Source organism: Papilio machaon, chromosome 8, assembly GCF_912999745.1.
Source record: "Papilio machaon chromosome 8, ilPapMach1.1, whole genome shotgun sequence".
In the NCBI taxonomy this organism is placed as follows: Eukaryota; Metazoa; Arthropoda; class Insecta; order Lepidoptera; family Papilionidae; genus Papilio; species Papilio machaon.
In genome coordinates this window covers 4,852,230-4,866,875 of record NC_059993.1, presented here as the reverse complement: position 1 = coordinate 4,866,875, position 14,646 = coordinate 4,852,230, and the positions used below count along the sequence as shown (strand labels likewise).

At 30.9% G+C, this 14,646-nt stretch overlaps 2 protein-coding genes across 7 annotated transcripts; one reads left to right on the top strand and one right to left on the bottom strand.

Annotated features, from left to right (window-relative positions):
• Positions 1–1,768: 1,768 nt before the first annotated feature.
• On the bottom strand, positions 1,769–9,243 carry LOC106718957. Its single transcript, XM_014513172.2, has 9 exons — positions 9,073–9,243; positions 8,833–8,982; positions 8,164–8,299; positions 7,886–8,013; positions 6,496–6,680; positions 5,990–6,170; positions 5,498–5,552; positions 4,877–5,313; positions 1,769–4,802 (listed from the first exon to the last, which is right to left on the bottom strand). Exons 1-9 carry the CDS (start codon positions 9,119–9,121, stop codon positions 1,798–1,800), a joined length of 4,326 nt encoding a protein of 1,441 aa, XP_014368658.2. The 5' UTR covers positions 9,122–9,243; the 3' UTR covers positions 1,769–1,797.
• Positions 9,244–9,700: 457 nt separating this feature from the next.
• LOC106718194 (protein FAM76A) lies at positions 9,701–14,217 on the top strand. Of its 6 annotated transcripts, none has more exons than XM_045678971.1 (8): positions 9,701–9,922; positions 10,062–10,126; positions 11,214–11,317; positions 11,758–11,867; positions 12,324–12,445; positions 12,811–12,917; positions 13,322–13,443; positions 13,910–14,217. In XM_045678971.1, the coding sequence occupies exons 1-8, from the start codon at positions 9,827–9,829 to the stop codon at positions 14,144–14,146; spliced, it is 963 nt and encodes a 320-aa protein (XP_045534927.1). In that variant the 5' UTR covers positions 9,701–9,826; the 3' UTR covers positions 14,147–14,217. The 6 variants fall into 6 exon arrangements, with proteins under 6 accessions (XP_045534927.1, XP_045534925.1, XP_014367695.2 ...); XM_045678969.1 differs by having other exon boundaries at positions 9,702–9,922; positions 12,808–12,917; XM_014512209.2 differs by having other exon boundaries at positions 9,702–9,922; positions 12,799–12,917.
• The last annotated feature ends 429 nt before the right edge of the window (positions 14,218–14,646 follow it).

Here is a 14,646-nt window from a genome sequence, read left to right as displayed (position 1 = left end):
AAAATGTGTAAATATGCTGTACAATTGTACTAAATCTATTTATTTACGAGATAATAAAACTTATAATAATTAAAACACAAACAAGACAAAAGGAAAGGATAAAATAGTTAAATTCAATACTGGTCAAAAACAAACGTAATAATAATTTCGTAAAAATAATTCGGCGCGGTGCAGAAACTCGTCTCGTAGATGCGCCCGAGGTCACGTGGTGAGACTACGGCGTAGCTATTTGTGTCAGGAGCCTGCATCCGTGACCCACTTCCCGACACCCCTTCCCGGGGCCCGCTGCCGTATATTTTGGTCTAGGTTGTGTCAAGCCTTGTTATACCGCCAATAGAGATTTATTTATGTAGCTTTGCATTACTAAATTGCTATCGTTTTAGTTTAATTGAATTAGAAATGTTGGAACATTTTTTAAATAAACGATTTAGCGAAAAACAAAATTTAAATCTCATCAAGTTTGTGCTAATTAAATTGAATAAGGGTTGTAAATAAATGATTCAAGTAAGATTTTATTTATGATCCACGAGAAAAATATAACGTTCTGTAGCGACTAAACTACATTTAATCATACTTTTATAAATCATATATTACATTTTACGCTATTAATAAAGTTTAAAATTTAATGTAATATTATGATTATAAAATTAATTAATTCACATACACATGTATATATATAAAATAGAAATTAGATGTGAGATAGACAGAGTTATAAAATACACTTTAAAAATTTCAATAATTTTACGTAACACAAAAATTTATGATAAGGGACTTCTTTATCGGATTGCGGGAAACTTTACGAATATCTGTTTTTTTTTTTCTAAGAAATGACAGTTCATAACAGCTTAAAGTAACTTTCGCAGCGATTAATTATATGCAATATGCATTTAAATTGGACAAAAATCACAAAAGCGCATTTTCCTTAGATTATCGCATACGCGGCAATCGCTCACGAATTACCATGAGTAATGAAAGGTTCGCGCCACCCCCTGTCACGATCGTCTCTAATTGCTATATCTAATTAAACAGAATATCATCATAATTGCACAAGGCGCGACGAACCGACCGGCAAATTAGACGCATCGTTCGCGTTTCAATAATAAACTTTAATGAGAACCCACCGCTAATACAATGTACATGAATTTTACAATGTTGTACTTTTTTAAAGTTAAAAACTTGTACAATTTTGTTAAATATTTCAGAAAATTGTAATAAGTTCCCTCAGTTGTTATTTATAAAAGTAATTTAAAAACATTAAAATAAAATACATAAATGTATCTTAAATATACGATACATTTAAAATGATTATTATCGACGTCTTTATAACAAGGTATTTTCTAACCAGATCTCTATACTTAACACCCATTATATTATTTTACGACATCTATCGGACTCTAAATGAACTTTCATTAATTAATTTCGATTAGTAGAAAAAAGAGAAAGTTCTATGTCCTTTCTAATGTATTTTAACTCATAACTTTTTTTCATTTAATAAATTCAATAGTGAACTAACTTATTGTTTAAGGATAATAAAACAAAAAATAAGGTACAAATCATTTACTCTCAATTGTTTTTTGCCCACGTAATTAAAGCAAATTACATAAGGAATCATTTATTTAAATCAAAATATATACAATGTGTCAAACACGTTACGATGTTATAAATGGATTCCTGGACACATGTAGTATTATATAAAATGTTAACGTAATTATAAAAAGAATATGTACATACATTTTAATATGTTTTACATAACGTTCTATAAGGCCAATAATTATAAAAAAAAATACTAAGAGACTCTCAGGGGCCATGTAACTTACTTAAAACAGACTCTATATCGATATTCTGAATATTCGTTGTATTTAAAAGATATTGTGTATCTCTTTTGGTTTTTTTATTGCAATTTATCGATTCCTCTGATGATCCACTTTGTAAACGTTTCCTCTTTTTTAAATCAGTTTTCTCGACATATTCCACTTTTTCAACTTCCAATGAAATTTCAGTAACATTGTTACGTTCACAATCCGGTGATATAGAATTACGGATTTTTAACGGTGTGTCCAAACTCGTTAATGTAGAGTCGAAAATATCATACATTTGGGCTTTATGGTCTTTCAATGGTGTATACAATTTGTCAAAGTTAGATATTGAAGATACAGCCATTGCTGTTTCTTTGTAATTGTACTTAACCTCCATTTCTTGGGGATCTTGGTCTAGCAATACGCTAAATGTTGTCGCTCTTAACCTTATCGTAACACCATCGTCTACACAAATTTCCATTGAATAGTTATCCTTTAATTTTGATTGTGGCCGCGATACTTTCTCATCACCATCTTCATACTCGTAATGAATATAATTGACGGTATCCTCATTACATTCGTGTATAGATAGTTCTATTTCTTCATCATCTTCATCATCACCATCCTCTATTTTTAGGCTATAAGAATCTCCGCTACCAGTAATACTTTCAGAAACATGAGTTTTAATTTCAATAAATTCTGTTGGCACATCTGTTTCTCGTTTAGCACACGGCGAATCGAGTAAATCTCTTTCTAATTTTTTAGCAGTTTCAACATCAAAACCTCTTTTAATTAAATCGATATGTAAACTACCTTCACCATCTTTGATTTCTGATTTCTCTGTAGCGCATGTTTCGATGTATTCTTTAATTTTGGATATGTCATCAGTTTCGGTTACAGATAAAGAGTCAGGTTTGAGTTGTTTATTTTTCAAAGCCTTTTCTTGAGAGCCGTCGTCCGACCACCTTAGGGGCATTTGTTCAACATCGGACTCGTGTGACCGAGCGCGATCTTCTTGCGACTTGTCTTGCTTTGGTTTGTCAGTTTCAGGAGAGGTGTGGTCGGAACTTTCGGAGTTGAATGTTTTCGTACAATGAAGTTTTCTAGGCGTCGATGATTTTCTTCTTGACTTTGTAGGTATTGATGCGGTTACGGGGGTTAAATTTTCATTTCTCTCCTTGCTGTTAGTTTTTTTCTGTTTGTTTGATGATTCTGATGTTTTTCTACTTTTACCTCCTAGTATTTCTTTCGTCGGTGTAGTTCTTCTCGGTTTTATCTTCATAAAGGTTTTTGGGGTATCTCTTTTAATGGGGGATTTAATTTTCTTTACGGATTTCTTACTTTTATTTGTATCTTGTTTTCTTTTTTCCTTTACTGTAGTGTCTTTTGAACTTTTAGAACTAACACGATTATCTGAAGCGTTATCGTCAGGACTATCGTCATTAGGTACACAACTCTGAGCATAACTTTTTAAGGGCATACCTTTACCTAAAAGTAGTGGATTGTAAGAAACATTTTTCGTACATTGTCTCACAGGTCTACCGGACTTATTTTCTTTATTATTTTTCTCATTATCTACTGCAGGTTGTTTGGTTGATGTTATATCATTATTGGATTTAATATTTTCTTCTTGTCGCAGCGGACTCTCCGGCACATCAGTACAAATTATAAAATCTTGATCATCAGGTTTGTAGTAGGATCCACCACTAGAATAATCAGTGGGTCTAGAAGAATAACAGCAAGACGGTGTAGAATTCTTTTCATTAGAATCGCGAAGAAACCTCGGAGTGGGAATACTCATTATTTTCACTTCCGACATTGGTTCGTCAGGTAAATCTGTACCTAAAAACTTTGGTGTATCCATTTGAATGTCATACAGAACTTGTTTATATGGAGTTTCTAATAAGTCTGATATGTTTAGTTTGGCTCCAATCACATTTTGTAAAGCTATTCTTTCATTTTCAGGAGTATCAATTTGTTCAGTACTACCATAAAAATTGATTTGATTTTTATCATCTGTAGTCTTCTTATCGTCTATCTTTTTATCGTCTATAATGTTCTTAGTTCCTACAATTTTTTTATCTTCTGCAATATTTTTTTCTTCAACAATCTTTTTATCTTCAACAATATTCTTATCACTCCTAATATTTACATTAGCCTTAACTACCGGGGGTGCCTTTTCACTTTTTTTAACATCATTTTCTGTATAATCTCTAGAATCTGACTTGTCTTTTTTCTTTTTTTCTTTACTCGTATCTTTATTTGCTATTTTTTTGGAATTCTTAACTTTATCTGAGTTTTTCTTTTTTGTGGCCTTTTCTTTCGGTTTATTTTTTTGCTTTGGTATAGGCTTAACTGGGGTATTTATTCCACATACTGCAGCAGCTCGGATATCAGCATCCCAGTTTTTTTTAGTTATCACTTTGTTTTCTTTTGCTACGTTTGTTTTTAATTTTGGACATTCCGTATTTTCTATACTTGTAACTTTTTCTGGGACAGTGTTGTCCATTTGGATCTTGGGTTCTTTACAAGGCAGGGGAACTGCTTCATTACATTCTGTATTTTCAGAGCAATTCCTTTCTGGACTTTGTTCGTTAATAGTCTCGGTTAATATTCTCCTCGGTGTTGTAAAATCTAAAACTCTAACGTGGGAATTTCTACGGGGAGTTGATGATGACTTCCTATTGGGCAATAAACCTTGTGGAGTAGTTGTCTTCGGTAACGTTGAATTTGTTGTAGTATTAATTGTATTATCTTTAGATTTCAAAACATGTTCGGTGGATTCCACTGTTTTGATAAGATTCTGTTCAATACTTTGAATATTATTTTGTTCACTGGTTGCTATATTTGAACTCACTGGCGGCTCTATAACTGGGGATGTTACATCAATTAAAAGTGGTTTTAGTAAATCTTGGGAAGAACTTGAAGTAACTGTAAGTGGTTTGGGATCCATAGATAATGGAGCTACCGTTCCTGAATCCGTTGAAGTTGCGGGTGTTCCTGAAACTATAATTAAAATTTTATATCAATTTACTTTAGTAGCTTTAATTTTTCTACAGTCTAACAGATTTGAAGCTTACCTGATGCAGGAACAAGAATAATTGTTGGCATTGCCATTATTTCATCTGTGGTATATTTAAATTTTGCCAAACATTGGGATTTCACGTTATTTTTATAAGCTGGTGTACCATTTATTAATATATTTGGCATCTGAAACGGAGTCGACGTTGCGTTGCTTAAAACCGGTGGCATTTTGTGTTTTCCACTCAAACTTTCATATGATTTGTCCACAATAACATCTGATAAAATCTTTATTTTATTTTCTTCGCGTTTTCTAATATCCATTTTTTTATTGGCTTGTGTTATTGTTGGAGAGGAAGTTGTTATCAGTGGGAGCCCTTGGGAATTTTTACTGCTGTCGACTGTCAGTACTAAATGACCTTTGGACATTAACTCTTCCTTTGTTAAGCCTCCAATATTAACATATGTGTTACTAGTATTTCTTATTAAAGGCGCCCTAAAAATATGAATAGTTTTACCCATATATTATATTCGCTTAACACAAACAATATTATAAATATGATTTAACATGCAAAAAGACTTTACAACGGCAATTTTTTTTTTTTTTTTGTATTTCATTGAGTGTCGATTTTAGAGGAGTGGTTCCTAAAATTATAATTTAGAAATAAATATTTACTTACTGCGCGTTATTATTACTAGTCGTATTGGAATAAGATACGTGAACTGAGCCATTATCTGAAATTATAATAATTTTTACTAAGTATATCCATCCTTATTGACATTCTTGATCTTTTTTAGACGTGAAACTACAAACACTGACCGGTATATAGAAAATCATCAACAAAATTTAATTAACAAGTGCATATACTTTTTTGTAACACTTCAGTATATTAGTTTCATTAAGGAAGTGAAAATCTTGTTGAAAACATCTTACTTTAGGATGTTTCTTAGGGTTGCCTGCTCCTGGGATCAACACGGATTACTATATTTAAATGTGAAACCAAAACTTTGTATTCCTTTCAAAGAATATTGCGCTGAAGGATGATCTTGAACTTATACATAACAATAGATAAGTCGTGCATAAATCTATTTTTAATTATAATTATGAATTATGGTCGAATTTCGACCAATGGGCGAACTCTAGTAATCATAAATGAATAATTGTTACTTACTATAAATACCAGTTGCAAAATCCTGAAATGTGCCAGCAGTTGATAATCTTTGGTTTTGATTTGTGACATTATTTATGACTGTATATGTGTTTTGTTCAGCGTTGCCATTTTTACATACATAGTCTAAAATATTGTTGAATTCTTCAATTTTTTGAACAGATTCTGACTTATTGCATTTCATCTGGAATCCATAATATAAATTTATTTTTTTTATTTTTGAAACCAGAAATTATTTAGGCTTTTTAAGGATTATACCTTTTAAATAAAAAATACTAATATATATTAATGAAAAATACAAAATTGACTGTCATCTATCTATATATATATAAAAGAAAGTCGTGTTAGTTACACTATTTATAACTCAAGAACGGCTCAATCGATTTGACTGAAAATTGGTGGGCAGGTAGCTTAGAACCAGGAAACGGACATAGGATTTTTACCCCGTTTTCTATTTTTTATTCCGCGCGTACGGAGTCACGGGTAAAAGCTAGTACTGATATACATACCAAATCAACATTTGGTCCCGTTTGTGGATTCACTGTTGCATTTTTTACTTCATCCAATAAAGGAGTTGTATTTACATTTGCAGGCGACATCGGACATACTTTATTTTGACAATCAACATTTGGATGTGAGTTTTTTGTTTCTGTATCTAATGCTTTTAAAGTTTTTTTCTTAATTGTTGAATTTCCTATCAAAATAAAACAAATTAAAGGCCGCCATACACGGATTGTTTAACAAAATGGGCTAACAACAGGTTCAAGGAGGAATTAGTTAAAATTTTCCATACACAGACAGCAATATGCATTTGCGTGTGGGTACAGACTGCAAGAAGCATTCCATTTATGTTCTACAGCTTACTAAATTGATAGACTACTTTATGAATCAGTATACAATTGCTGCATATTTAATAAGTACTTATTATCAGTAAGTACTTATCAATCATCATAGTGATAAATTATATCAAAACAATTATGTTGTATAAACAAGTCTTACATATAAGGACAATGGGCATTTTGGGCCAACATCTCAACAGTGATGAAACTCATGCCATTTGAAAGATTATGGGGTGTTATTTAATTCATACTATGGCAGCCATGTCGAAATCGAGTGCGAACATGGTGTTTTCGAGCATTCAAAAATTATTATATTTTCTTAATCCCCATAATCTTTCAAATGGCATGGGTTTCATCACTGTTGAGCATTTAGCCCAGACTCCATACAAATTTGCCCATTGTCCTTTGAATTGGTATTATATTTAACTCAATGCTGGCATGATAAAACCAAATAAAAAAAAAGTCACCAATAAAACCTTCTTGGTTTAACAACCTAATCATTAAAAAGATATTACTGGCTTGACATTACACTGCCCTAAGGAATGTAAAAAGAAAAAAAAAATCGCTAAGCAAAAAGGATGTAATTGCACAGGCAATATTTTTCAAAAATGATTCTAAGGTCACATCAAGTACTAGTAATAATCTAATAATAATGGTTGTCATATAATTTTTTGCATGTTTTCATTCATTTTCATTTTAATTTACACTAAGACAGGTTAGGTTATGTAATTTGCATGTGATGGTAAGAGTAACAGTTTTCAATATAAAAATGCTGTTGCAAAAAAGCCCATCAGCATACATGCATAGATGTATGAATATGAAAGATTTGTGCCAGGACCAATACTAAATAAATACATAATTCTAACACAAAACTGTTACAAATGCGAATGTTTAGATGGATGGATGGATGTTTGAAGGTATCTCCAGAACGTCTCAACATATTTTGATGAAATTTAGCATAGATGTAGAACATAGTCTGGAAGAACACATAGGCTACTTATTAGGTTTGTTATTAATTCCGCACAGACGGAGTCGCGGGCGACAGCTAGTCAGTACATACCTGGAAGATCTTCTAAAGAAGTAGCCTCCACTGAACTGTCCAATGTTGAATTTTCTATTTGGCTGGAAGACTGGGGACTCGGTTGTACCGGGTTACTTGGTGGCACTATATTTACATTCTTAGTAAAACTGAAATGATGAATAATCAAATTATTGTAAAACAATTTTTACAACAATTTTAAATTAATTTTTATATAAAAATTATCTTCATAAGAAAAACCTTCATATAATCATACAAGTAGGCCTTTTTGAAATAGATGCAAAAACATTAAATAGTACCTTGATTTTTCAAAACTTTGCTCCTGTTCATTTAGCTTATTGATATCAACATTTTGTATAAGAAATTTCACCATTTCCAATAAATTGTAACACTGCAGCAATTTTTTTCTTAGCGCAAAAGGCTTACAGGTTTCCACTGAAAATAATATTTAGCTCATTAATGAAAAATGTAAATGTTTAACTAATGTATTTTAGTATCTTTACATTAAAATATATTTAATAAAATTAACAATTTAATAAACTTGAACCACAAGCTGCCTGGTGACTCATAGTTCTCAGGTTGAAATATAAATCATAGCTCTAAGCAGATACAAATCAAGCTGAGCTGCAAACCTGTTCACTGATCTGCTTCACATGTGTGAACTTTTAGCTGAATTGGAGATCATCAATTTTAATTGAGTTACCCATGACCAGTCACAATTATACAATGTAATAGTTGAAGTCATCTTAACTCATTTGTGATAAAACATGTATTTCCAGCAGTTATAAGTCATGAGCTTATCAATTATGGTAATCAAACAAACCCATTTCGTTGACACTCGTCTGGCATCAATGAATAGACAAACCTTTGCAAATGGCAAATTTTAAGAATATTAAGACTATTATAATAATAGAATACCTATCTTTTAACTATTTAGTTACTAAATTAATTTATTTTGAATAACAAACCGTAAATTTTAACCGCTCGATACTCCGCCAGAATATGTTTCAGTGATGTCATTAAAATCCTGTCATACTCATTTCTAAGGGCATCTAAATAGGGACTAGCTTGAAGGAATTCATCGTAAGCAGTCATAAGCTGTTCCTCTGCAAGATAACCTGGGGGAAAGGGATAAATCACCGATAGATTACCTGAATATTACTAAATTAAACGTCTAATCTCACTCCCGCCAAATAACAAAACCTTACCCAGAACAAGCTTAGCTAAATCTTGCGATGGAAACGGTGGAATCGCCATTATTCCTTTCACTTATGATTTAATAACAATGAGTTCTCAAAAGCTCTCAATATTCATACACATTGGGTTTCCATATATCATTTTAAATGTAAAATAAACAGTAAACAGTCGTGTTCCAACACAAACAAGAACAACGAAGTAATTGACAACTAGTTAGTGTTACCACTCCTTATCCTACGTCCAACGTAGGTAATAAATACATCAGTATAGTAATTTAAATTTTTTTCAACATTCAACATATAAATATAATATATAGTACAACCTGACTGTATTAAAAACCTCTTTAAACGCTGAAATTTTCTTTATTTATTTATTGTATTGCCTGTGACTTTTCTATCCCAATTTCCTAATGACTTCGTTACACACATATCACACTCTTGTAATATATTTTTGGCAGACTAAAGTAAGTTATTGATTTTAAGAACGTTAACTTTAGTTTTCATAAGTTAAAGTTACCATTTGGTGTTTTGTTAATACTCTACTCCTTGATTAGTTTTAAGTTTTAATTCATTTTATTTCATCATTCATCTCGTTCATTCATTCACTCTTACTCTTATTTTAATGGCGCTTATGGTAATCAAATCTGTGTTTTACATTGAATTTTATTTAAATTAAGTTGTACCTCTAAAATATATAACTCAAATATTTTATCCTTTGGTTTTAATTGTATCTTAAGTTTAAAGAAATATCTAAAATATTAATATAATGAGTACTGCCGCTGCAACTCCGCTTTTTGCATGTTCTCGTTGTTTCTCAAGACATCCTTTTGAAGAATTATCTCCAGGAGAACAGCTTTGCAAGGTACCCTAGTGAATTTATTATATGATCCTCAGTTAACACTTTTACATATTTACATGACAGACATCTTTGCAATAAATTGTATATTTACGTTGTCCTGTTATTTGACGTCATATGACGCAGACATATCTTGATTTTTCAGGAATGTCGCGGATTATTCCCTGTTGTCAAATGTACCTATTGCCGTTCAGAATTTCAACAAGCAAGGTCAGTGCAATTTTCATAAGAGGAAAAGTAAAAGTCATTCACAATCATCACTAGAATTCTTGATTTCATCGACTTATGCCACATATTGTAAATTCAATACCATACTTTTCGTTTATAAATAATCTATTTTTGTTACTTCCTGGCACCGATGTAATAACGAACACTAAAACATTGGCAACATACATTATATTTCCTTTGTGATGTGATGAGATAATTTTAGCACCAGTCTTTTTTGGAATATTTCAATTCTAACTCTAAGTTTACCCTACTGAAATATCCATACAAAAACATATCTTGCTATCTTTGCATTTTTAAAGACAATGTTTTCAAACAAAAAATAATGTAAGAATCTTAAATTAAAGAAAGTTGCAATACAAGTGTTACTTTCCAATTAATTTTTTTTGTTTTAAATCCAATGATTTCTTAATTCTTTGTTAATTGTCCATTTCTTGTATATATAAAATAGTTAAAATACAATTTAAAATGTAAATGAGTAAGTAATTAGTGGCTTGATGTCCTTGTTTCTCTAATATATTATTTTAACATATCTAACTTTCACTATTACAGCTAGAGTCAGTTAACACCCTATTATGAATTGAAAAATGTTGTTTACTTCATTCAAAATAATGAATACCATAATCAATAGATTTTCTTTGTTTTATAAGCTATTTAGAACATATTAAAATTAACATATATGACATAAAAATAACAATTTTTTCTTCATCTTCATATAATGTACTGGTATCTTAATAATTTTCAATATTATTCCATTGCATTTACATCATCTTGACAAGTTGACTGTTGTGATGAGTTGTCATGAATACATATAGTAAAAACATGTCATATCACACACAAGTAAATGGTTATACAAATCCTTTGATAACTTTAGAATATGCCTGTATGTTAAATTATAAGTCATGTTTTATTACGAAAAACTAAAACAAATGTAATGTCATAAATTGTAATAATAATCTGTAATAGTAATGTATTCATTCATTTATTACATCAAATCAAAATTTTTGTAATAACACATAGTGTAATCTTATGTGTAATGTTGTAATCTATTTTACATATTTTTTTTTTGCAGTAAATCAAATACATCGTCCATTTGTAAAAAATGTGAGGCAAATGTCAAATTATATGGAAAACCTACAGCATGTGAATATTGTAATACTATTGCTGCATTCATTGGTAAGTTTATGATACAATTATTTACAATTTAATAAAAAATCATATCATCAGTAATACATAACTATGCTCCTATGCCCCTCTATGCATGACAAATCAATCCAGTGTACATTTAATGTGGGTACTGGTTTATTAATATTGTAAATTAATAGTTTATAGAGGCAATCATTTACCGTTACACGTTTTCGTGTGCTGTGCACTGACTGCATCTGCTATACCTAAAATTGTATTTTGCACAGCAACTCACGGTGAAGAAAAAGACTCGACAAGATCTGAAAACTACACAAAGTACTAGTTAGAGTTAAATTCCTCTATTGTTACTCTTATATTAGTCAACATTATAGCCTCTGTCAAAGGGAACTCTTGGAATGTGTTATAGTTACAAGGAATGGCTTAATCGTAGAAAAATTTTCGTATTTTTACTGTATTACTACATTTTCCAGGTAATAAATGTCAACGTTGTGCAAATTCTGAAAGAAAGTATGGGCCGGCCGTAACATGTGAGCAATGCAAGCAAAGGTGCGCCTTCGATAGGCATGATGATAGCAAAAAGGTATTTTGAAAGTTTTGATTGTTATATTTGTCAATATATATACATATATAAAAATGTAAATTATTTAGAAATTATATTAATGTTTTTTGAAATGTATAACTGAATTAAAATTCATGTATCACTTATGTTCAATGTATTTTTTAACCCTTAGAGGACCATAAGATTTCCAAGACTAAATATGCCAATACAACACAATATTTTAGCTACAACAGCTTAGCACAGTTCTTTTTTTTATTTGTTCAGAAACACATTTGCTGCTTTGGACATATGTTTTATTTTGACATTCAGTAAAAAAATATAGATATTTATAGAATGGAAAAATATTTCTCTTGAGCGGCGTGTCCTTGAAATTGTCGTTATTATTTAATATTAGAATTGAGACAATAAATTTTACTTAGTTCTTACAATTTCATTGTACTTTTATTGTACAAAAGTAATTATCACAGCAAAATACTGAACATGTTGCAGGTGGATGGCAAGTTGCTGTGTTGGCTCTGCACGCAGTCCCTGAAGCGGGCATTGGCGAGGACCAAGCAACATCTCTCCTCTGTTGACAAACACAAGCATCGCGGTCACAAGTCAGTTGACATTTTATTTTATATCAAACTAGCTATTGTCGGCGACTCTGTCCGCGCGGCACTAAAAAAAAACTTTATAAGTAGCCTATGTTTTCTTCCAGACTATGTTCTACAACTGTGCCAAATTTCATCAAGATCCAGTGAGCCAAGCAAACATACATCCATCCATCCATCTAAACATTCGGTTTATCTTTGACTTTTTTAGTTGTACAGATTAGAATGGGAAATCAATGAATTGCCCGTTCTCTATTTCTAACCCACTCTGTGTCACTTTCTCCATCTCTCGTGTGTAATTTTTTTTTATGTTTTGTGTGTTAATATTTAAAATGGTTAAGTTTGTTTGCAACCAACAGGTTAACAAGTAGTCACAAAGAAAAGCGCAAATCGGACATGATGAAGTCGAAAAATTCCGGGGACTCTCTAAATGAATCTCAGCCGTCAGAGAAAAAATCCAAATTAAATCCTTTGCAAGGTTAGTCTACAAATATTAAAAAGTAAATAAAAAAAAGACTTTTGAGAATTTTGTAACATCATTTTATAGAACTTTTATAATCCCACAATTAAAATAGTAAGCTATTTTTTTTTAATTGTTCAGAAACACATTTGCTGCTTTGGAAATACGTTTTATTTTGACATTCAGAATAAAATATATCGATTAAATAATAATTGAACAATCGATAACTATTTATATAGAAGGGAAATATTTTTCCCTTGCCCGTGAAAGGGTTAATCTATTTTTAAATGACACGAGTCTGGTAGCCGCTGTGAAGTAGACAGCAGGCAGCAGCAGGTCTTATTGTTGTGTTAATGAGCCTTTACTTTACATTTTGATTACTATACCTTACCAGAGAGTTAACAATGATGAATGTTTTCCAGGTGAACTGGACCCGAACAGCTCAGACCACGTGGTGGCGATGACGCAGCTGAAGGAGACCATCGCCAGTCTGCAGAAGAAGGTGCAGCAGAAGGAAATGGAGCTGCTCTCTAAAGACAAACTGGTAAATATTGTTAAATAAAATTATTAACAACCAGATTGATGTCTTTTATATCAAATTAAGATATTTTTAATTCAAACTTAAATATTTTGATGACAAATTTAGGATTTTTTTATAAAATCATACCACCAAATAAAATTAAAACTATTTTTCGCATAATTTTATATTACTTGCTTTTACCCGCGACTTCGTCCGCGCGGAATAAAAAAATGCACACAAGATAAAAAAGTTCCTATGTCCGTCTCCTAGTTCTAAGCTACCTGCCCATCAATTTTCAGCTAAATCAGTTCGACCGATTTTGAGTTATAAATAGTGTAACTAACACGACTTTCTTTTATATATATAGATTTACGCCTCGCCTAGAATGTATGATTTAAAGTAAAACTGAAATAAAAATAGAAGCCTTTCTATACTTGTGATAACTTTGTTACTAAGTATGCTCATAATAGTTTTTAATATTTAATTTCAGATTACGGAGTTAAAAGCTCAACATCACAACAACACAACAGATCTACGAAATGAAATGAAGAACAAAGAACGAATGAACGAAACTAAATTCACTCTCATGAACACTAAGATACAAAATTTACTAAAAGAAGTGGCAACACTTAGCAAATCTGCAAAGAAAAATAACAAAAATACAAAATCATTGTTAAACAATACTGAAAATAGTGGCAGTGGAACTGACAGCCCCAGTACTAACTAAAAAAAAATATTATACTTAATTTTCGTTTCTCAAACTGAGGTTTAAAAACTACCACAATATTTGTACGAATAATCAAATGTTATCCCTATTTATACATATTAGGGATGCACGATTTTTTTTAATAGATCAATTTTATTTTAGGGGTTTTAACAATAAAACTTTTAAATAGATAATCATTTTCTAGTGACAGAATATTGATAAAAAAACATCCTTTATTTTTTTTCTATTTTTTAAATGTTGCCATTAAATAAAGGGAATTATTAGTAACCCACCGAAATAGTAAAATGTCCACTCCTGAGACATATTTCTCAAATGTTGATAAACTGGATAGAAAAATATACAAAAACAGCTTTTATATAGATTTTACTCAATTACATTAAATTTGAGTACTACAGTAATAGTAAGAAATTATGAAAAAAAAAATAATTTGACTAAAAATATAGACAAGAATTGAATTTAAGTAATTCAATACAAAATATTTGTATCATTAATTGGCAAAG

Coding starts and splice junctions, on each gene's coding strand:
- LOC106718957 (XM_014513172.2), bottom strand. CDS start 9,121: ATGGCGATTCCACCGTTTCCATCGCAAGATTTAGCTAAGCTTGTTCTG. Junction 8,983..9,072: donor TTTAGCTAAGCTTGTTCTGG/GTAAGGTTTTGT, acceptor CCTTTCCCCCAG/GTTATCTTGCAGAGGAACAG. Junction 8,300..8,832: donor TCGAGCGGTTAAAATTTACG/GTTTGTTATTCA, acceptor TATTATTTTCAG/TGGAAACCTGTAAGCCTTTT.
- LOC106718194 (XM_014512209.2), top strand. CDS start 9,827: ATGAGTACTGCCGCTGCAACTCCGCTTTTTGCATGTTCTCGTTGTTTC. Junction 12,918..13,321: donor CAAATTAAATCCTTTGCAAG/GTTAGTCTACAA, acceptor AATGTTTTCCAG/GTGAACTGGACCCGAACAGC. Junction 13,444..13,909: donor TGCTCTCTAAAGACAAACTG/GTAAATATTGTT, acceptor ATTTAATTTCAG/ATTACGGAGTTAAAAGCTCA.